General features: G+C 41.5%; 1 protein-coding gene and 1 pseudogene across 2 annotated transcripts in view; one reads left to right on the forward strand and one right to left on the reverse strand.

The window, feature by feature from the left end:
* The window catches only part of CNST (consortin, connexin sorting protein), a 116,892-nt gene that overhangs the window by 12,689 nt on the left and 82,466 nt on the right, over window positions 1–21,737 (reverse strand). For both annotated transcript variants that reach the window (XM_054477554.2, XM_054477562.2), the window contains exons 6-9: window positions 21,289–21,403; window positions 14,102–14,123; window positions 13,835–13,931; window positions 7,783–8,681 (exon numbers count right to left, since the gene is read on the reverse strand). In XM_054477554.2, coding sequence (XP_054333529.1) covers window positions 7,783–8,681; window positions 13,835–13,931; window positions 14,102–14,123; window positions 21,289–21,403 — 1,133 coding nt within the window. The remainder of the gene's footprint in view (window positions 1–7,782; window positions 8,682–13,834; window positions 13,932–14,101; window positions 14,124–21,288; window positions 21,404–21,737) is intronic.
* Window positions 18,826–19,329, forward strand: LOC129031388 (suppressyn-like; annotated as a pseudogene).

The following is a 21,737-nucleotide window of genomic DNA, read 5'->3' on the forward strand; positions in this document are numbered from 1 at the left end:
GAAGCCTTATCAGCCCCATTTTGCAGATGAAGAGGCCAAGCTTCAACGGCTTGAGTAACTTGCTTAAGCTTGAGCTGGTAGAGTTTGAAAACAAACTCAGTATCAAACCTCTTACCGGTTCCTTAATGTGAAAATATCTTATTTTCTATGACTATTAAAATGTTGCTTTATGCCATGTGCTATAATATATATTACAATTAAAACAAGATTAATAGAACTTTCAAATAAGACTCTAGCAAAAATTCTTATCTTACACATCACCTCATTTATGAGATACTTAAACTAACGGCCAAATTTGTCCATCTAGAGACACAGGGGAAGAGGAGATTAGATGAAGGATCTTTGTGTCATTTGATTAATCTGGAAGTAGACTAATGTCATGGCTCCTTCTATGGCAAATTGATAAAAACATGTCACAGCTGGGCCAGGGAGTACCAGCTGTAAGCAGCAGCCATTTTCCAGAAAGAACACGGCGGTCACCTCAGACCCACAGCACTGCATCTTAGAACACTGCAATACAGGGAGAAGGCAAACAAGGGGAAAAACGCATTATGATGAAGTACATCAATGTCGAATCTTTAAAAGATTCACTTAAAAAGGAAAAAGCCTTTAAAAAAATAACAAGAGTTTTACAATGTGTCTAAGTTTCTAGGTTAGGCATTACCTCATGTTTCTGTAATTTGTTTTGCTTGCTTAAGGGGACAATTTAATAAGTACAAAATAGAAAAAGAAATGAGAATGCCAAGATATGATCCCATTTTTAAGCCCCAGAAAATTGTTTAAATAGCTGTCAGTTCAGTTACTTTAAATCCCCTCACCTTGCTGAAATTCTTTAATAGTTCTTCCAGTATCCAAAACTATATTTTTGTTTTTATGTTAACTTATTATGTGTCTCTCCCTCTAGAAAGTAAGCTTTATGAGAGCAGGGACTTGATCTGTGTTCAGCGCCGTCTTCCTAGTTTCTATAATATAGTAGGTGCTCACCAAATATGCCAAAGAATAAAAAAAATACAGATAGGAAATTTACATATAGATAGCACCTAGGATATACTTAAGTAATGTAGCTTTTTCATTGAAAATAATCAAAACCAAATCTATTATTAAAGGATATTTATTTTTATAAGTGAACTAAGAAAAAAAAGCCTTACTGTGTATAGTGGCTGTTATTTACAACAGCCTGTATTAGCTTTGCAGAGAATATAAAGATGTATTTAACAGAATCCCTATCTTTAAGGAATTTGCAGTTTGATGTAGAAGACAGTATGTGTGCATCTTATGATAACAGAGGGAGATTACAGCTAGACGGGACTTTGGGAAGAGTGATGTTCCAGCCTCGACCTCATTTGAAGTTCTGAGGAATTGTTTGAAAGAAACAAACTTCTGGACTCCGGTGATCAGGGAATCATGGCATCAGCTAGCACTTACTGAGTGCTGGCCATGAGCTAGGCACTGCTTGGTACTTTCCATGCTAAAAAGCCATGACCTAGATGTTGAGGGCTGGGAAGAAATAGGCATGTGGAAAGAAGGTTGCTCACCTCAGGGTAGAGCTGACATACACAGAGGGAAAAGAGCAAAGGTGACAACATGCAAGGTGTATCCGGGAGGTGGCGAGGGGGCCAGTCTGACTACAGTACAGTCTGAGACCCCAGGACAGAAGATGACGTTGGGGAGGCAGAGTGGGCCAGATGACAGGAGTCCTGAATGTCGAGTAGCACAGCCTTTATCCTGCAGCTAAAGAGAGCCGTGGGAAAGGAATGATAGTGTAAGTGTTTCATAGCAGGAGTTTAAACTCACAGTCTGTGTGTTCGATCAAGAACCCTCAGCTGTGGTTTGTTTAATCTGTGGAGTTTAAAAAAGCTGAATACTTCTGGACAAGGCGTGGAAGCCTTCTTCCTATCACTCTACAGCTAACTCATTTCATTGACTTCTAATACCCGGCTGGCTCCTTGGGTACCAGTTTGTGACCCCAAGTTTATAGAGTGCTAACATAAGACCCATTTGGAGGGGAGAAGATGAAACAAGGGACAGGGAAACTTATTAAGTGACTACTGAAAAGTCCAGGAAGAGGCAGTACAAATATAAATTAAAAGAGTGATTAAAAAGGAAAAGAAAAAGAGCTTTGTGCAAGAGACATTGCTATCAAGAGAAGCATTAATTAATTAGAAAATGTAGAAGTCAGGATAAAAACAAAAGGCAAGGACAAGACCATTTGGAAAACAGGTAATTCCTGGGTTTTCCTTTGGGGGCTCTTTAGATAGCTACATAAATTCTGGGCCAACCATTGTTCCTAAAACCTCTTACATTATTGGAAGACTGCATTTCTTCTATTGTAAGGAGGCTGGACTTCCCCTGCTTCTCTCAAAAGGGCCATTCTGGGCAGAACAACCATGATTGCAGTTTCTAAGACCCTCTTTTGTTCTGGATCCATAGAGCAGCTACCAATGTGATTTCATAAGCGACTACCGCTTAGTGCTAGCCTCCATCTTCACTTGGCAAGAGAATCCCACAGCAGCTAGTCGTAAAGTAACCTCCCTGATTCCAGCGATCTAGCCAAGAACTACCTACCTCACTTAATAGGCAACAGGGAAGAAAACTCACAGCTTCGATTAGATAGCTTCTCTAAAGGCAAACCCAGGAGCAATCTGGGTTGTCATTTTTCTCGCCACTAGACACTGTGACCTTATGTCCTCCCCTGTATTTTGCTTCAAGTGATACAAGCAGGTCTGAAAACATTTAAGTAAATGTTGCTAATCTAGACAGAGGGCAAGGAACATGAGTTGCTCTCTCCCAGATTAAAAGCTTTCTTTTTTTTTTTGAGACAGAGTCTCACTCTGTCGCCCAGGCTGGAGTGCAGTGGCGCCATCTCGGCTCACTGCAAGCTCCGCCTCCCGGGTTCACGCATTCTCCTGCCTCAGCCTCCCGAGTAGCTGGGACTACAGGCGCCGCCACCACGCCCGGCTAATTTTTTGTATTTTTAGTAGAGACGGGGTTTCACCGTGTTAGCCAGGATGGTCTCCATCTCCTGACCTTGTGATCTGCCCGCCTTGGCCTCCCAAAGTGCTGGGATTACAGGTGTGAGCCACCATGCCCAGCCGATTAAAAGCTTTCTAAAGACCCAAGCAGTAACACAGGGCTTCTTCCTCAGATTTTAGAAATAATCAAATTATTTCTAAAAACAAAAATCACTTGAATCTGAAACACTTAATATAGTTTTCTGAACATATGACATTTCTGCAAGCAGATTATAAATGTAGATGTTAATGAAGAAAAATGAATGGTTTATCTCCACACAGCATATCATGTTGCTAAAATCTGCTCCCAAGGGGACCTCTGAATTACATACTATGATTATTTTCAATGTTCAAAAATAGATTAACTTTCGTAAAATGTATCCAACATTCAATTTCAACCTCACTTGTTCAGAAAACAGCTACCTCATCTCTATGCGTGTAACAGTCTGTAGAAGCTGAGTGTGCACCCCGTGGGTCATCCTGCCACTTTGAGTTTGCATGGCACATTTTGTTCAAGTTTTGATGCTAGGAGCTCCCTCTGAGTCTCAGGCTACAGGAGGAACAGCTGAAGAGTTTAAAGAGAAGATAATGCAACTCTTCTAGGTTCCAGAACCAAGCAAACACATAATTTATTTCCATGATCAGGTTCCTGAGTAAAGGGGGTTTGAGTTCTGACATTAAAATCATCACGTCAGTGTATGGGTATTACAATACAATTTCATCCTTTGCCAAAAACTATGGGATGTTCAAATTCAGCAAAAAGACAACACACTTGGTGCCAGACAACTGTTAGATTGCAGGCTTCATCTGCATAAAAATGCTTACCTGTATTTTTAGTCACTGCATCTGTAACGCGGCCCTCACAGAGAAGTCACTCAATAAAAATTACAGAAGGAGAGAATAAACGAGTAAATCTTTCCAATGTGTTGTCTGACACTGAAAATGTGATAATTTTTTTTCTTAAAAATCTATGAAAGGAGGATAAAATTTTTGATGCTTTTTAAAAACAGTATACAGTATAAACTATACTTTTGATGATAATGTGTCATGCTATTTTTTACGTAAGAAAGAATAGCAATACTTCAGATATTAAGCTACCACTTTACATAGCAAATTACAGGGTATGAAAAAGCTTTCCAAACCTAGACGAGTTCCCTTTATACATGTCACTATATAAATAGTATAGACATTTTTAGTTCTCTATGACATTTTGTGTAAATTATTTCATTTGATGTGATGAATCCAACTGTTCAAAGCAACACAACAAAACAAGTGCTTGCACTAGGCTGGCAATGATGATCAAAACCAAGTTCTACTGGAACCAAGGCTGGGCAATGCAAGAGTGGCAAGAAAATGAAAGCAGACAGACAAGAGAAAAGGGGAAAGCTGGCAAAGAAAGAACAAACCAGCGTGCTCTACCACAAACACAATGGTAGAAAGAAGGAAGTAAGAGAACCTGAGGGGGGAGAAATGATAGGGAGATCTGGGAAAGCGAACAGAGAAGGACCACCTGTGATAGCACAGCAGCGTGGAGGGGTGGAGGGGGCAGAGTTACTGCCTCGGGGTTCGTAAGTGCACGAAAAATGCTGTTCATAATTACTTGGTTATTAAGAGATCATGTTCTATATCCTCTAATCACAAACAGAAGGAAGCATAAAAAAAAACTTCAAAAACAATTCCAGTAAAATTAGCCAAGTATGAGAGCGGAGATCCCCCAAAAGGCCAAGAACATCATCTGATTTCTCATTGTATCCTCAGCACCAAACACAGGGAAGACTCTTAATAAAATTTTACTGAAAGCACAAACAAAAAAAGTGTTTGAAGGCCAGGCATGGTAGCTCACGCCTGTAATCCCAGCACTTTGGGAGGCCGAGGCAGGTGGATTACTTGAGGCCAGGAGTTGAAGACCAGCCTGGCCAACATGGTGAAACCCTGTCTCTACTAAAAATACAAAAAGTAGCAGGGCATGGTGGTACGTGCCTGTAGTCCCAGCTACTCGACAGACTGAGGCACGAGAATTGCTTGAACCCAGGAGATGGAGGCTGCAGTGAGCTGAGATCGTGCCGCTGCACTCCAGCCTGGGCGACAGAGTGAGACTCTGTATCAAAAAAAAAAAAAGAAAAAAAAATGTTTGAATTAAAATTTTATATGTTCAAATCTAAAATTAAAAGAAATTTTTAAAATAAAAATCCTAAGTTTGCATTTATAAGCAAACCCACAATTGCCTGGATATTTTACTTAGTCCAAAACCTCATTGTTAAGGTATTAGAAAATATTAAGCATTAGTGATTTTGAGCATTGAAACTTTAAAAGCTCCTTTCCTGACAGAATTAGGCAGACTTTGTTAAACTATGCTTCTCAGAATAGAAAGGGTAATAAGTATTCAGAAAGCAAATGTTTAACAACCTGCTTAGCATTGTCATAGGAAAGTAAATTAGTTTTCTAAGTCATGTATATGAAGCTTTTGGGGTTCTTAAAATAGCTTAACTTAATAGATCAATATAATCTTAGGAAAGGAGACCATTATGTATTAACTTCATAGAAAAGACAACTTTAAACACATATAATTTCCACTGTTAGCTGTTAACCAGTAGAAGTGACATTGTGTTTTGACTCTGAGGAGGGAATATTCCATTTAGTTGTAATACACAACATTAATTTAACAATCTGCCACCTTAAATTATTTTTTCCCCAATATAAACAGTTCTTTTATTTCTTAGAAACAGGATGACTCAGTTGGGTACAACTTTAAATTTAGTGATGTGGGGAAAAATAATTTGGGAAATGGATGTTGATTAATTGTAGGCTTTGGAAATACATGTCAATAGATGACTGAAATATACAGGAAATATGCTATAGACCTTTGATACATCCATGACAAGACCCCTGTGCATCTTCAACACAGCTGAGTAGGGAGGAGGTTGGAGATAAAGGTTACCAAAACTCAAAGAATTGCTCTAGAGGAGACATCTGGCAAACTAGATGATAGAAATTTATCCAGCCGAACAGCTTTCAGGCAGAAGCAAAAATTGAAATTCCAGAAGTTCCTATTATCCCCTCAAATATGAGTTACTGGGGAAAGATAGTTCTAAAAAGGCACACCATATGATTATCACTGTGTAACTAGTCAAATGTTGAAATAGAGGAAAACGTTTTATAAGGTGGGCAAGACAACAGGAGCACTCTGCTCCTTCTTCACAGTTTATACCTAAAAAGGTAAAATTAGACCACTTGGGTTCTCCCTTTACGGTCAACTTGATTATTGGCATGAAAAAGGGCAGTCAGATGATGGTAACTTTTTTGGTATTACAGCTAAGCTTTGAATATGGGTATATAAGCTTTGCATTGTTAACTTCCTGTACCAGAGATTTAGTTAAAATGTACAAGAGAATGAATACCGGATTAAGTGCTTTACCATTAGCTCTAATTTTTTTAAAAACTATTTTTAACATTGTGGAAAAATATATATCACATGAAACTGCTATTTTAACTCTTTGTAAGTATACAATTCAGTGGCATTCATTACAATTAAAACGTGCACCATCACCACCATCTATTTCAACATTTTTCATCGCCCCAAATGGAAATTCTGTGTCCATTAAGCAATATTAAATAATTTTGTTAAGCAAACACTAAGAAAAAAACCAACGGTCTGTAGAGAATTAACTGCAAATGGCAACCAAGCTGGTCTGATTAAAATAAGAGAATGAATAGTAAGCCAAGTGCTTTACTATTCTATCTAATTTTGGCAAGAAAAAAATTAAAAAGAAAATCATTGTTTATAAAGAATTGACTATAAATGGCAATAAAGGGAGCTAGTAATATAACAATTATAATTACCTTAGAAAGCTTTTCACAGTCTTCTATTTTCACATGTATTTTATTGTCTACTTTGGCTTTGTTACTTTTTCATTTTCCCTCTTATTATTTTTTTTCAATGATAATGCTGATTTAGAATACAATGAGTACAAATGGGACTTAAAAGTGAACTTGGGGGGAAAAATGGTGAAAAAAAGGAAGGGCAGCTAGTACCCTAATTTTCAGAGAAGAAAACAGGCTTACAGAGGTAAAAAGCAACTCCAAGAAGCTGTTAACTACCTGGTGGGATTGTACTGGAACTAAGGCAATCGAATTCTGCTCTACCACACCAGGCCACCTTCGTGAGGGTGCTGTAGTTTGGATACGGCTTTTACCTTTTCTTTTTCCAAACTTTTTTTTTGTATTACCAAACAATGAAAAATGGTCATTTTTCCTTAATCTCTTTTTTTTCAACTTAATATAAGGTTAAAAATTAATCCAGTACCTCTTACATTTTAAAATGTTCCCTCTATTCTTTAGACTATTTTAAAAGATTTTAAAAATATATTAACAAGAGGAAGAAACAGTAAGTACATATCATATTTTATCTGCTAGATGTATGAGAAGAAAAATGAGACTTCCTTATTAGAATGTGACTATTCTGGTTTTGATTCCAATTTCTGGAACTGCCACATAACACTCAGGACTATAAAAAATGGATATATACAATAACGCTCACTCTAGCTGGAGGCATGCAATAGAACATCTTGTAGTATGAACATTATAATGATTAAAAGTCATTTTATTCAATACAAACAAATGTAAAAACTACTAATAATTAAAAGCTTATGTTAACTAGAATTTTCCCTCATGTTTGAGACAAGGGAAAACTGACAAAAACAAGGCAATATTTAATACATATATACGTTTTTTAAATGCCATTACTTTTAATCGTACTTCATCTCTGATTTACCTCTGCAATCTCTATCCTTTTGGCAAGATCATCAAGAGAAAGACAGCTGTCATCAGAAGGCAGATTCTCCTGCAGACTATAGGATGCTTCTTCAGGAGAGAGATCTTGAAGGAGGTCGGAGTCGTCGTCTTGGTTATCTTCATAGGAAAGGGAATCTTCAGTATCTTTTAAACATCCTTCTAAAAGGCTGTTCAAATAGTCTTCTGTTTCTTTGTTGAGTTGGTCATCTTTATCTCCCTTTTCCTCTGGGGCCATACACACCTCTGGAAGCAGTGTGCCTAAGTCAGATATTTGATTATTTCCACAGAGCACATTCTCAGAACCGTCTGAGTCAGCCTGCGCCTGTGGTGATTTTCCATCACTGTCCGTAAGATCAGGCTGCTGCAGCTCATTTAATTCACTGCTCTCAAGTTGGTCTGTGGGCAACGCCTCAGAAGCATCCCGAAGTGGCAAACGGAGTTCTTTCCTCTGAGCCTGTGAATATTTACCCTCAGAAATCAATGCAGGAGGTATACGGTCACAGCCTGGTAAAATCAACGGCTCTGTCGCTGACTTGCTGGAAAGAAACACCTTAGGGTCTTCAGCAACGCCCTCTATTCTGGCCACATCCTGGCAGGCCGCTGTTTGAGCCAGCTGCAAGCGACTGTCATCCTTACAAGCATCCTCAGAAGAGTCTGGCCCAGACGGGCTCCCTGCTGTCTCCGAGGACTGGGTGTGGAGCGCTAACGTGGCTTCAGCGCTGCAGAGCAGCTCCTCCATGTGGTCCTTTCCTGCAGTTACCGAAAGGCTTGGGGAATCTGCCTGCACGTCCATCTGATGACAGCAGGGACTGCTCCCCAGGGGCTCCTCTGTATGTTGGCTTTCTTTACTTGACTCTGTGCCAAGACAAGTTTTACTCTCTAAAGATGAAGAAAAATAAATTGTTAAAAATTCAAAACAACACTTTGTATAGGAAGGAAAAGAAGGGACATATGAATATGTGTAATACAACAGTATTCTAACCCTTTCAAACGGAAATTCTATCTGTTGCATAATAGTGTCTTTAGGTAGAGGAAATACCTAAAATATTTAGTAAATAATCCTTATACATAACAGGGATTATTCAAAATCATGTGAATATGAATAAATCACTTAGTCCTCATTAAAATCAACGAAGTCATTTTCAAAGGTTTAAAAGATATTCTGAACTTTATTTATTAAACTTTTATATTAAAATGAAGTTACAAAAATTATTTTCAGCACATTTAAGGCATGGTGTATTGGGCCGGGCACAGTGGCTCACGCCTGTAATCCCAGCACTTTGGGAGGCCAAGGTGGGCGGATCACCTGAGGTCGGGAATTTGAAACCAGCCTGACCAACATGGAGAAACCCCGTCTCCACTAAAAATACAAAATTTGCTGGGCGTGGTGGCACATGCCTGTAATCCCAGCTACTCGGGAGGCTGAGGCAAGAGAATTGCTTGAACCCGGGAGGCGGAGGCTGCGGTGAGCTGAGATCAGCCATTGCACTCCAGCCTGGGCAACAGGAGCAAAACTCCGTCTCAAAAACAAACAAACAAAAAAAGACATGGTGTATTAAGTAAATATTTTTACATGATGAACCTCAGTAACACATTCATCATTTTAAATGTAAGAAAAGTAGTATGGGTCTGGTTTACTAAGATTAAAGGAACAAACTCAGTTCTCTTCAAATTTATAATTTGACCATAATACCACTAATAAATGTGTTTGCAAATTACTTGCAACTTCTTTTTTTTTTTTTTTGAGACAGAGTCTCGTTCTGTCGCCCAGGCTGGAGTGCAGTGGCGCGATCTCGGCTCACTGCAAGCTCCGCCTCCCGGGTTCACGCCATTCTCCTGCCTCAGCCTCCTGAGCAGCTGGGACTACAGGCGCCCGCCACCATGCCCAGCTAATTTTTGGTATTTTTTAGTAGAGATGGGGTTTCACCATGTTAGCCAGGATGGTCTCGATCTCCTGACCTCGTGATCCACCCGCCTCGGCCTCCCAAAGTGCTGGAATTACAGGTGTGAGCCACCACGCCGAGCAACTTCTTAAAGGGAGGTAGCAAAGGGTAGCAATAAAAAGGATAAGTTTTTGCAACAAGTAGAAATGGGTTTGAATTCTGACATCTCTTTCAATTTCTACTTTAAGTAAAACCAACTTATTTTTCCTTCACTTTAAAATGAAACAGTTAAAAACCTCCGTGTGAATAATGAATGAGAAGAGCATGGATGGGTAGGTAACAGAGAAGCTTGCTCATCCTCGCTTTATTGGTACACTTAGCATTCGTAACTATTTTAGAAGTTTTAACCTTTTTGGCCGGGCGCGGTGGCTCAAGCCTGTAATCCCAGCACTTTGGGAGGCCGAGGCGGGTGGATCACGAGGTCAGGAGATCGAGACCATCCTGGCTAACATGGTGAAACCCCGTCTCTATTAAAAACACAAAAAATTAGCTGGGCGTGGTGGCGGCGCCTGTAGTCCCAGCTACTCGGGAGGCTGAGGCAGGAGAATGGCGTGAACCCGGGAGGCGGAGCTTGCAGTGAGCCAAGATCGCGCCACTGCACTCCAGCCTGGGCGACAGAGCGAGACTCCGTCTCAAAAAAAAAAAAAAAAAAAGAAGTTTTAACCTTTTTATACTAGTATGTTGTATAACTTAAATAAATAATGAGCCAAAGCTGAAAATAAAAGAGAAAATATGATGATAATTTTATTCCATTTTTTAAAATTTACTGATACTTTTTTTTTCTTTCTTTTTCACCCTGTACTCCAAAAACATATTGATACTTTAATACTAATCACCAACTGACAATTGAGGCCCATACCATATCAAGCAAAAGGCATTCCTGAAACGTTGCCTTCAGATTTCAGAGCATCTGGTGCTGAGGCTGCCACCTCAACTCCGGGCTGCTGAAAGGTAGCTTATTCAGTAGAGTTCATAGCACCTCCCCTGACACCCTGACTCAAGTCCTCCCCTGACACCCTGACTCAAGTATCAGATGCGGATCAGGAGAAGGAAGAAGGGGTCACCTTTGGGAGAATACAGCCTTCCTTCTCTCTCCCGACCCCAAAGAATCACTCAAAGTTTGTGAGGCTGCAAGAAAACACAGGCACCTTTCACTTTCCTTTGTTTGCCTGCTTTGACGCTGGGCTTGCTGGTCTGCCCCTCCCTCTGTTAAAATGGGGGAAGGTTAGAGCAATGAGGGCCACAGCCAAATGAAAGGGGGCCAAGCCACTCCTCCATGAATTCCAGGTACCCAAAGGTTCAGAAGATGTCCCTCAAAACATGTCCACAGGATTCAGAGACTAAATAAGATTGGGGACCACAGTCCCACAGGCACTGTGAAAGCACAGGGCAGAGAGAACCTCCACATCAGAGGAATGGGGTGTGTTGCTTCCAGCTGAGGGTCAGTTACCTAAAGGCTGCAGTTATCTAGGGGAGCAGCTTGGGAGTAACCTCCTCCGTAGCTGCTCCTGCTGGAGCCACCACACAACCTGGGTTCAGTCATAATCGCCAATCCAGCTAACTCCAACCAGGAGCAGACCGTGTTCCCAGCCCTGGCAACTGGAGGGCAGGGAAGAGCTTTGAGTACAGTGAGATTTAAATGTGAAAATCAAGTTCAGGATTGAATAGGGCTAAGCTCTAAATAATCGAAATGAGACAATTTTTTTTTTTTTTTTTTTTTTTTTTTTTTGAGACGGAGTCTCGCTCTGTCTCCCAGGCTGGAGAGCAGTGGCGCGATCTTGGCTCACTGCAAGCTCCGCCTCCCGGGTTCACGCCATTCTCCTGCCTCCGCCTCTCCAGCAGCTGGGACTACAGGCGCCTGCCACCACGCCCGGCTAATTTTTTTGTATTTTTAGTAGAGACGGGGTTTCACTGCGGTCTCGATCTCCTGACCTCGTGAACCGCCCGCCTCGGCCTCCCAAAGTGCTGGGATTACAGGCATGAGCCATCGTGCCTGGCAAAATGAGACTATTTAATAGCTTATAAGTGACTGAAAAGGTACAGAATCAGTCTGAGGTGCCATTCTGTGAGTAGGAGGTGGGGTGGTGGACAGCAGTTATGCCACGAAATACAACCACTTAAAGTATGGTATCTAATGAACTGAGATACCACTTAAGTAAGTGATAAGTAATAAAGACTATCTATGGGTACAATGTATTATTTACAGAATAGCCTGAAAATGGTTGCTTCATCCCATTATTTAGAAATACTACAGAAAATAATGGGGAAAAAAACTCCACCATAATTTTGGAAAAGGCAAGAGTTCCAAACTACATTCGGAGAGTCACCCACGTTGTTGACATTTCTCTTTAAAACACTGTTTGGTGAAACCGGGGCAACATTTCTTTCCCCAGAATTTAGTCCATACTCCCTCATAGGGTTATTCCTGGGACATCTGGATTGTTGACGCCTTTGATAATCCATACAATGTACTTAGCAGAAGCAGGCTGCATTCAATTAGAAATGGGAAGACCCAGGTTCTAGCTCTGAATCAAAGCACCAAGCAAGTGACTGAAACTTGGTACCTCAGTTTCCCCATCTGTACCACATGACTCAAAGCAGAGGCCAAGTAGGAGGAGGTGCTGGGCAGTAAGTCTCAAACTCAAACGTACAGCCTGTAATAGCACTTTTCCCAAGGTGCTCAACACAGAGACACATTCACACCCAAACTGGGCAGCTTTGTGATATTTTTCCTCCTTTAAGATTGTTATGAAGCTCATTTTACTGTGATTCCTAATATAAAAATGACTGGAAAAGAAAAGACGGAAGAACAGAGTCTAGTACGACTGACCCAAGGCAACATCCCCAGCTTGTCTCAGAAGTGAAAAGGAGATAAAGTAAGATTTGAAAGAATAAAAATATACTTTGTAAAGAGTAAAAGGCTGGCCGGGCATGGTGACTCATGCCTGTAATTCCAGGACTTTGTGGGGCCGAGGTGAGAGGATCGCTTGAGCTCAGGACTTCCAGACCAGCCTGAGCAACATAGTGAGACCTCCATACCCACAAAAATTTTTAAAAATTAACTGGGGCGCCATGGTGTGTGCCTATAATCTCAGCTATTGGAGAGACTGAGGCGGGAGGATTACTTGAACCCAGGAGATCGCTGCAGTGAGCCGTGATAGTGCCACTGCACTCCAGCCTGGGCAACAGCGTGAGACCCTGTCTCAAAAAAAAAAGGGGGGGAGAAAAGGCAAAAGGCTAATTATGACATCATCGACATCATCGACATCATCATCATCATCATCATCATTATCATCATCATCATCATCATCATCATCATATCACTTCAGGGCAACTCATCCAAAACACCTGATACTTCCTGTTCAATATCAGGGCTCTCAGGCCCAGGAACATAAAGCCTAGAAATATACATTAATAGTAAAATTAGATATCAAGGGAAAAAAACCCTAAAACATATTTATTTATTTTTATATTCTAAAGCTTTTATAATGAGCAACATGCCAAACATTTAGAAGAAAGCCTCTTAAAATCTTTTGATGTAAAGGCACAAGGTGGTATGAAATACATCATAAATGCTTTAGAAATGTATATATACAAACTAAAGTATATCATATGTTAGTAAACAGAAAAGGGGAGAAATTAAATTGCTATAAATTATCAAGATATAGAGTTTTAAATATCTAAATTTACAGAACAAATTTCTGGTAAAGTGTATACAATAACTGTTGGTTTTTAAACAGAAAACAATGTATGAATGTACCAACACCAATTCTATTTCAGAGCATTTTGTACAACCTTTTCTTATTCTGTTAGATATATATAACCACCTACTGAAAACATAAGAATTTTATGTTTTTATAAGAACTTAGATTTTAAGGTATCTACTAATAGATGTCTAAAATGTGGAGCTACCCAATATAAAAAGTCTCATTTTGCTCTTTTTCTAGGAGAGGTATATGTACAAAAATGTAAGTGCAAAAAAAAAGAAAAAAAAAAGATCCTTTGCAGCAATTCAGATGTAACACTTGTAAAAGATCAGAGGAGGCAGGTATCTTTTACATTGCTCCCTAGCTTAAGTTAAAAACATACCTGACTCTTTGGTGGTAGCTCCTCCTTCCTTTGGCTCTTCAGACACTAGTAACTGCGTAGAGCATTTCCTTTCCTGGGACTTCTCCACAGCTGCTATCTAAAAAGTTTAAAACAAGAAAACCCAACTTTTGGGGAAACTGTTGCATTAAACTAGGAAGCTGAAAATAACTTGGGAAAGGTTTCTTCATTTTCCAAAATAGTCCATACAACAGACATATGACACAAACATTTTTCCTAGAAATATATTCAAAAGAAACAATCTCTTACCTTATGTTTGGATAAAAGAGGACTGTAGAAAAAAAGAAAGAAAAAAGAATTTTAAAAAAATTACAGCAGCAATACGCTTCCAAACAAATGTCACTGAAATGGCTATAAAAAAATACAGCTTCTCTGGATTCTAATATTAGCACAGAACATTTCCACGGCTGAAACATTACCACTGGCTCACATAGTTCAAAGTGCAGCTATATCATGTGTTTATCTCCTTAGATGGCCAATTACTATTGGAAACCCCCAAAGAAGCAACAAATGCTATATTCCAGAAGAAAAAAAAAAGAATGATAACCTTTTGCTAATAAATAAAGACGATTTCACACACACATATTTTAAAAATTTCAGTTTATGTCATTTTAGTCTAAAATAGATTATGGTTGAAGATAATTTTGTTGGAATTCTCCATGGAAACAGATAACAAAAAGTATAAATATTAAATGTTAGGGAATACCCAAGATAACAGAATGTACATATCCATTAAAGGCACACACAAAAATGCTCATCGCCACTTTATTCATAATATTCACAAAACAAGAAACATCCTAAAAGTCTACTAATAATAGAATGAATAAATTGCTGCATAGTCATCCAAGAAATCTGTACTGCAATAAAACAGAGCAAACCACTGTTACATGCAACAACATGGAACAAGACATACTGCTGGGTGCAAGAATCGAGACATAAAAATCTATATTCTGCATGATCTCATTTATATAAAATGACAGGACAGGCAAATATATTGTTATAGAGTCCAGATAGTGGTTACTGTTGTGGGTGGGTACGAAGTTGGCAGGTGCATGAGGGAGCCTTCTGAAGGGCTGGAATGTTCCATATCTTGTACCTTGCTCAGAGTGGTAGTCCATAGACATATATGTTTATGCAAAAATTAATCAAGCTTGTACACTTTATGTGTAACTTGAAAATATTTCTAAATATTAAAAAATTTAAAAGTAATGATATGGGGGGAATTATCCAAATTTTGAAGCATAAAGGCACCATGCTCATGTCATGTTCAATAAATATTTATGAGTGAGTTCTTTATCTGCTGCATGAGCTACGCAACAATTACCTTGCATTGTCTCGCTATTAACAAACACAGCTTTAGTTTACTCTCTCCATGATTCTGACAGAAAAGGAGAAAAAGTTATCCACAGAATGGAAAGTCTTTTAGCCTTTGTATTGAGAATTCATATTCTAAATTCCAGAAATTTGCACTAGTTTAAACACTATTGTGTTCCTTTGTCCTCAGAAATCTGGATCTCCGAATAAGGAATTTTTTTTAAAAAAGTAAGTGCCTTATTATTATTATTTAGTTTAAAAAATCCTATTCCTTGATACAATTCAAGCAACTGAAAATTACCTGGTAAATGCAGCTTTTCTTCTGCAAGATTTTGGTTAGATACTGTATTCTATTTGCTTTCCAGCATCAGACTACTCCTAAAAATGTTATGTTTTTACTACAACACATAAACATTAGCGAGTAGAATCAAAAGCCCTAATACACAATTCTGTCCATCTGAACTGCTCATCTCTTAACCAAAAAAAGATCAAAATCAGAAGTTATATTTTTAAATATCTAATCAGAAGAATCTTTTGAACCTACGTAAAGTTGACCTTTTACTGAGTTCAGTGTAAGAAACTCAATAAAAACTGAGAAAGGAACGTAATAAATGAAAGATTCTCTCCGGGGCCTGAAAGCCTAGGGGGATGAATAATTCCTCCCTCCTCAGGCCCAGTCCCAAGGCGCAAGGCCACTTGTGCGACAAGTGCACATCAGTGAGATAACAGAGGCAGGAAGAGGGCTGGCCGGAAGACATGTACCCCTGAGGATGGAGAGATTGGCCATCCGGGTACCACAGAGCAGTTACATCAGACAGGGACACTTCCTGTTTGCAAGAGACCATAAAACCCCAGCCCCATCCTCATGTAGGGCTGACGCCATTTTAGGCCTCAGCCCGTCTATACCCAGGTGCTCATTAAAACAGTGTGTTGCTCCACACTGCCTTGTGCTGTTGGTTGGTGCACTCTCGGGATTTGAACAAATACTAGAGCCTTGCACCTGGTGCCAAAACCCGGGCCCTTGCTCACAACCTCTGTACCTTATTCCTAAAACTGCCCACTCTCCTTCAATATGTTGATGATCTGCTCCTGTGTAGCCCCTCTCAAAAAGACTGCAATGCCCATACTATCTCTCTTTTAAATTTCCTGGCAGAGTGGGGGTATCGGGTCTCCCCTAAGAAAGCACAAATAAGCACCCCCTCAGTCACCTACCTAGGCCTAGCTCTTACCCTGCAAACCCGAGGGCTCACAACCAACCGCATACCCCTCCTCCAGTCCCTCCCACCTCTGCAAACTAAGCAAGAAATTCTCTCTTTTCTAGGACTAGCAGGATATTTTAGGCTCTGGGTTCCTTCCTTCGCTCTACTTGCCAAACTGTTATACTAAGCTACTAAAAGCCCTCTCCATAAGCCTTTAAACCCTGCACAGCCGATTACCCAACCTTTCTGTCTACTCCAGAAGGCTCTCACCTCAGCCCCCGTCCTCACTCTCCCAGACCTCACCAAATCTTTCTCCCTCCATCCTGACGAATGGTGTGGAGTTGCACTACATGTTCTAACCCAGTCTAAGGGACCCGCCCTCCGATTGTTGCCTACCTCCCTAAACAGCTCGAAACCACAGTTATCGGATGGCTTGCTTGTCTCCAAGCACTGGTGGCAGCTGCCGTCCTCACCCTTGAAAGCCTAAAACTATCCCTTCATGCCAACCTAACAGTTTTATTCAACCCATAACATCAAAGACATGCTAGCTCACTGCAGTGTACTAAGTCTCATGTCTGCCCCATGGCTCCTTCAACTGTATGCTCTATTCATAGAAACTCCCCAAATCACCGTGCTAACCAGCTCCCATTTAAACCTGGCCATGCTCTTACCTGAAGCCACTACCTCCCAAGACCCTGCACACTTCTGTGTGGACACCGTTCAAACCTTTCTTATACCTTTTCCAAACCTAACAGATCAACCCCTTCCAGATGCCTCATTTCCTTGGTTTGTAGATGGCAGCTCCTTCCTACATCAAGGATGCCAACATGCTGGCTATGCTATAGTGTCACCCGCCCACACTATTGAAGCCAATCTGCTCCCCCTAGGAACCACCTCTCAAAAGGCTGAACTCATCACCCTCACTCGAGCTCTCACTCTAGCAGCTGGGCAACAAATGAACATATATTCAGATTCTCGTTATGTGTTCCACATAGTGCACTCACACTCGTCCATCTGGAAAGAACGGGGTTTCCTAACTGCAAACAACACTCCTGTCATAAACGGCTCTCTCATCAGCAAGCTCCTTCAGGCTGCCCGGCTCCCGCAGAAAGCTGCCGTCATTCATTGCAGGGGCCACCAAACCCCAGACAATCCTATATGGGCTGGAAATGCACTAGCAGATCAGGTGGCCAAACAAGTAGCCCTACAACCATGCAAGGCCAGTTTCTGTCCCTGTCCTTGTTCTTTCCTCTTTACTCCTCAGAAGAAAAGGACTTCCAGGCCCAGAACCTCCAAAAGCAAGGACCGTGGTACATCAAGGAAGGGCGCTTCTCGTTCTTCCTCATGCTCAAACAATGCCTATCCTCCAAAGCCTCCACAACTCTTTCCATGTCGGCTACAAACCTCTCTTGCAACTTCTCCGCCCTGTTCTCACTTGTCCTCATCTTTCCAGCCGTGTTCAAGAGATCACCCAGTCCTGCTGTATCTGCCACTCAGTGTCACCCCAGGGCTCCCTCTGGCCACCGCCTTTTTCTAACCACCAAGCCCAGGGCCAGGTACCTGGGCAAGATTGGCAGGTAGACTTCACTCACCTGATAAACGGCTCCACTACCTTCTAGTCTTGGTCTGTACTTTCTCTGGGTGGGTAGAAGCATTCCCAACAACTTCAGAAGGTGCAAATGTCGTCATACAAACTCTCATCATGTATATAATTCCCCATTTCACACTCCCAACATCCATCCAATCCAATAACAGGCCCACCTTTATCAGCCAAATTACCCAAGTTGTCTCCACATCCTTAGGAATAAAATGGGTTCTCTATACACCTTACAGGCCTCAATCTTCAGGCAAACTTGAAAAAGTCAGCTCTGTCCTTAAAGCTCAACTCACCAAGCTGGCTCTAGAAACCCGCCAGTCGTGGACAAGAAATCTCCCTTTCACCCTCATGAGACTCCGTCCAACACCAAAAATGCCCTCTTTTTATAGTCCCTTTGGAATCATGTATGGATGAACTTTTGTCTTAGGGCCTCCACCCTTACCAGACCCTGAGCCACTCGGGAATTACTTCTCCTCCTTAATCCAGACATGGTCTTTCATTTGTGAAGCAGCAAACGAGGCCATGCCTCTCCCTGCCGACACCTCCTTGTCCTCTCAACATAACTGTCTTGCAGGCACAGACGTGTTTATTGGCCAACCTGACCCTCACAAAAAGCTACAACCGAAGTGGACAGGCCCCTACACTGTGATACTCAGCATGCCAACAGCATGAGAGTCCACGGACTCCCCAACTGGGTCCATCGTACCAGGGTCAAGCTCACCCCAAAGGCTATTTCTTCCTCCAAAACATTAACAGATAAGTGGTTGTCCAGGCCAATTTCTCCTACCAAGCTGCAATTAACCAAAAAATTTTCGTTTTCTTAAAACCAAAACACGAGGAAGACTAAACACCTGCTTCCAGAGATGGCCTGTATCTACCCAACTGGATGCTGTGCCTCACTTCCAACCAAAAGTCTTAATACAGGAATATCCCTCACCACGACCCTTATACGGTCAGTAGCCGCCCTGCTGTCCACAGCAGCCCTTCAGAGCTGCTGTGAGTGTTATCAGTCTTTCCACCACGGAGGAAAGATGCAACAATCCTTCACTCACCATACTCATGTCAACAGTCCTTCACTCACCATAGTCACATAGAAAGATCCTGTTGTGGAACCTTAGTCGAGGAATGTGTTGAATCAGGAGAGAGTTACTATAAAGTAAAAAATCTAGGAGTATCTGGCAGTCGTAACAGGGCTACATGTCCAAAAGGGAAGCAGTGGCTTTGCTTCACCAAAATTGGACAATGGGGAGTAAACGCTCAAGTGCTCAAGGACATAAAGAGAGAACGCCAAAGCAAAAGCCTCAAAACCAACAACTATCCCTGAAAATCACCCGTGGTATTTCCATCCCTTTATACAAAAACTATAAACAGACGTATCCGTTCTCAAGCCAGAAAAAAATCTGTTTGTAGATGTAGGAAAGGGCATCTGGCTTACCATGAATGTGTCCAATTGCTGGGTACGTGGGGGAGCCCATAGGACTGAACAGTGGCCGTGGTATGGGATAGACATTCCCCCTTAATTACTAGCATTTCAAAACCCCAGCCTCACTTTGAATTCTCAGGAATGCCCACCGACCTGGACGCTTACCAACCCAGTAAGAGGGACGGCGTGCATATCCCGCAAGTGGACTGATAAAACCCATGGCGCCGTAGGTGAAAGCCCCTGTCACCAAACCCTAACAGTCAACGCCTCCACAGCCGAGTCGTGGCCAAGGTTACCCCCTGGAGCCTGGTCTCCTTCTAACTGAAGCTACTTCAATTGTGCCTTGTCAAAAAAGGCCTGGAACTATACAAACACCACTAACCCTTCTGCCGCCTACCCCTGCCTAAGTGCACTATGTGACAATCCTAGGAACACCAGCCGACAATGGACTGCCCTGATGGATTCCTCTGGATATGGGGAACCCAGGCTTACTCACGGCTACCTTATCACTGGCAAGGTACTTGCTTCCTAGGCACAATTAAACCTGGATTCATTTTACTTCCAAAGCAGGCGGGCAACACCCTCGGAGTCCCTGCGTATGATAACCAGAGAAAAACGGTCCTTAAAGGCAGGAGGAAGCCAAAGACGGCGAGAGGACGAGCGGCCTCCGCAACGCATCATCGAATATTACGGTCCTGCCACCTGGGCTGAGGATGGTTCACGGGGTTATCGCACTCCCGCATATATGCTAAATAGAATAATTAGACTACAGGCTGTTCTAGAGATAATCACTAACCAAACCGCCTTAGCCCTGGAAATTGCTCGCGTGACAACAAAACCAAATGCGCGCAGCAATTTATCAAAACAGGCTGGCAATAGACTATTAGCAGAAGAGGGTGCGGTCTGTGGTAAGTTTAACATCTCCAATTGCTGTTTTAACATAGACGATAACGGAAAAGAGGTTCTAGAAATCGCTTCAAATATCAGAAAAGTAGCCCATGTACCAGTCCAAACCTGGAAGGGATGGGACCCAACCAACCTTCCAGGAGGGTGGTTCTTTAACTTAGAAGGATTTAGAACACTGGTAAGGACAGTAATCTTCATCATTGGGGTCCTCCTGTTTCTCCCCTGTGTTATCCCACTGATAATAAAAGCCATTAAAACTCTTGTTGAAACTACAGTTAACCGTCAGACAATCCAGATGATACTCCTGCTATAACGACACGACAGATACCAATCCGTCTCTCAAGAATACACCCAAAATTAAGTTTTTTCTTTTTTTTTCTGAGGTGCCCACGCCACCCCCTATGTCACGCCTGAAGTAGTTATTCAGAAAGTCGCCCCTTTTCCCATTTTCTATAACCAAATAGACAGGAATGAAAGATTCTCCCCGGGGCCTGAAAACTTGCGGGGATGAATAACTCCTCCCTTCTCAGGCCCAGTCTCGAGGCGCACTTGCACCAGCAGCGTGCGTCAGCGAGAAGCAGAAGCAGGAAGAGGGCTGGCCGGAAGACACGTACTCTGGCCGGAAGACACGTTCCCCCGAGGATCGAGAGAGGCCATCCGGGCACCACGTAGCGGTGACATCTGACAGGGACGCTTCCTGTTTACAGGAGACTACAAAACCCCTGCCTCGTCCTCACATGGGGCTGACGCCATTTTAGGCCTCAGCCCGTCTGCACCCAGGCGCTCATTAAAACAGTGTGATGCTCCACACTGCCTTGTGCTGTCTGTTGGCGCGCTCCCGGGGTTCGAACCAGTACTAGAGCCTTGCAATAATTATATTATATCCATCTTAATTTCTCCAGTTGAAAACATTAAACAAAGAAATGGATACTCAATGCTATAATGCTTCTTCAATATTCTACTCCAACTCATTCTAACGAAATTCTGATATACTTACTCTTGATGTGTTGCACAAATTTTAGTAAGCCGTTCAAAATCTTCACCATTAAATCCCTTTTCTGAATTCCTTAGCGGCGTAACTGTATGTGGTTGCACAGTTTTCCATTTTGTTTCTAAATTAAAAGTATTTGTTAGTCACTGGCTCTTACAAACATATTTAGGAGCAAAAAAACAAAACAGTTAACTAGCACCACTCATAAAGATTTGCATGCAAAATTATCTTTTCAAACAAGCCAACAGTTAGAAATAGCTAACTTATTACTTTTCAATATAAGTAAATATCATCCTAGAGACTAAATTAGCCAGTAGGGCATGAAATGTGATCAGGAAAAATGCAAATAGTTGCAAGTATTCTTTTCTTGGCATTGATATGAAGAGCAAAATACAAAGAAAAAAGTCTTCTCACAATAGAATAGACTTGTGGTAAAAATGCTACTTTCTTTGCAA

This window comes from Pongo pygmaeus, chromosome 1 (assembly GCF_028885625.2).
Source record: "Pongo pygmaeus isolate AG05252 chromosome 1, NHGRI_mPonPyg2-v2.0_pri, whole genome shotgun sequence".
NCBI classification, from domain to species: Eukaryota; Metazoa; Chordata; class Mammalia; order Primates; family Hominidae; genus Pongo; species Pongo pygmaeus.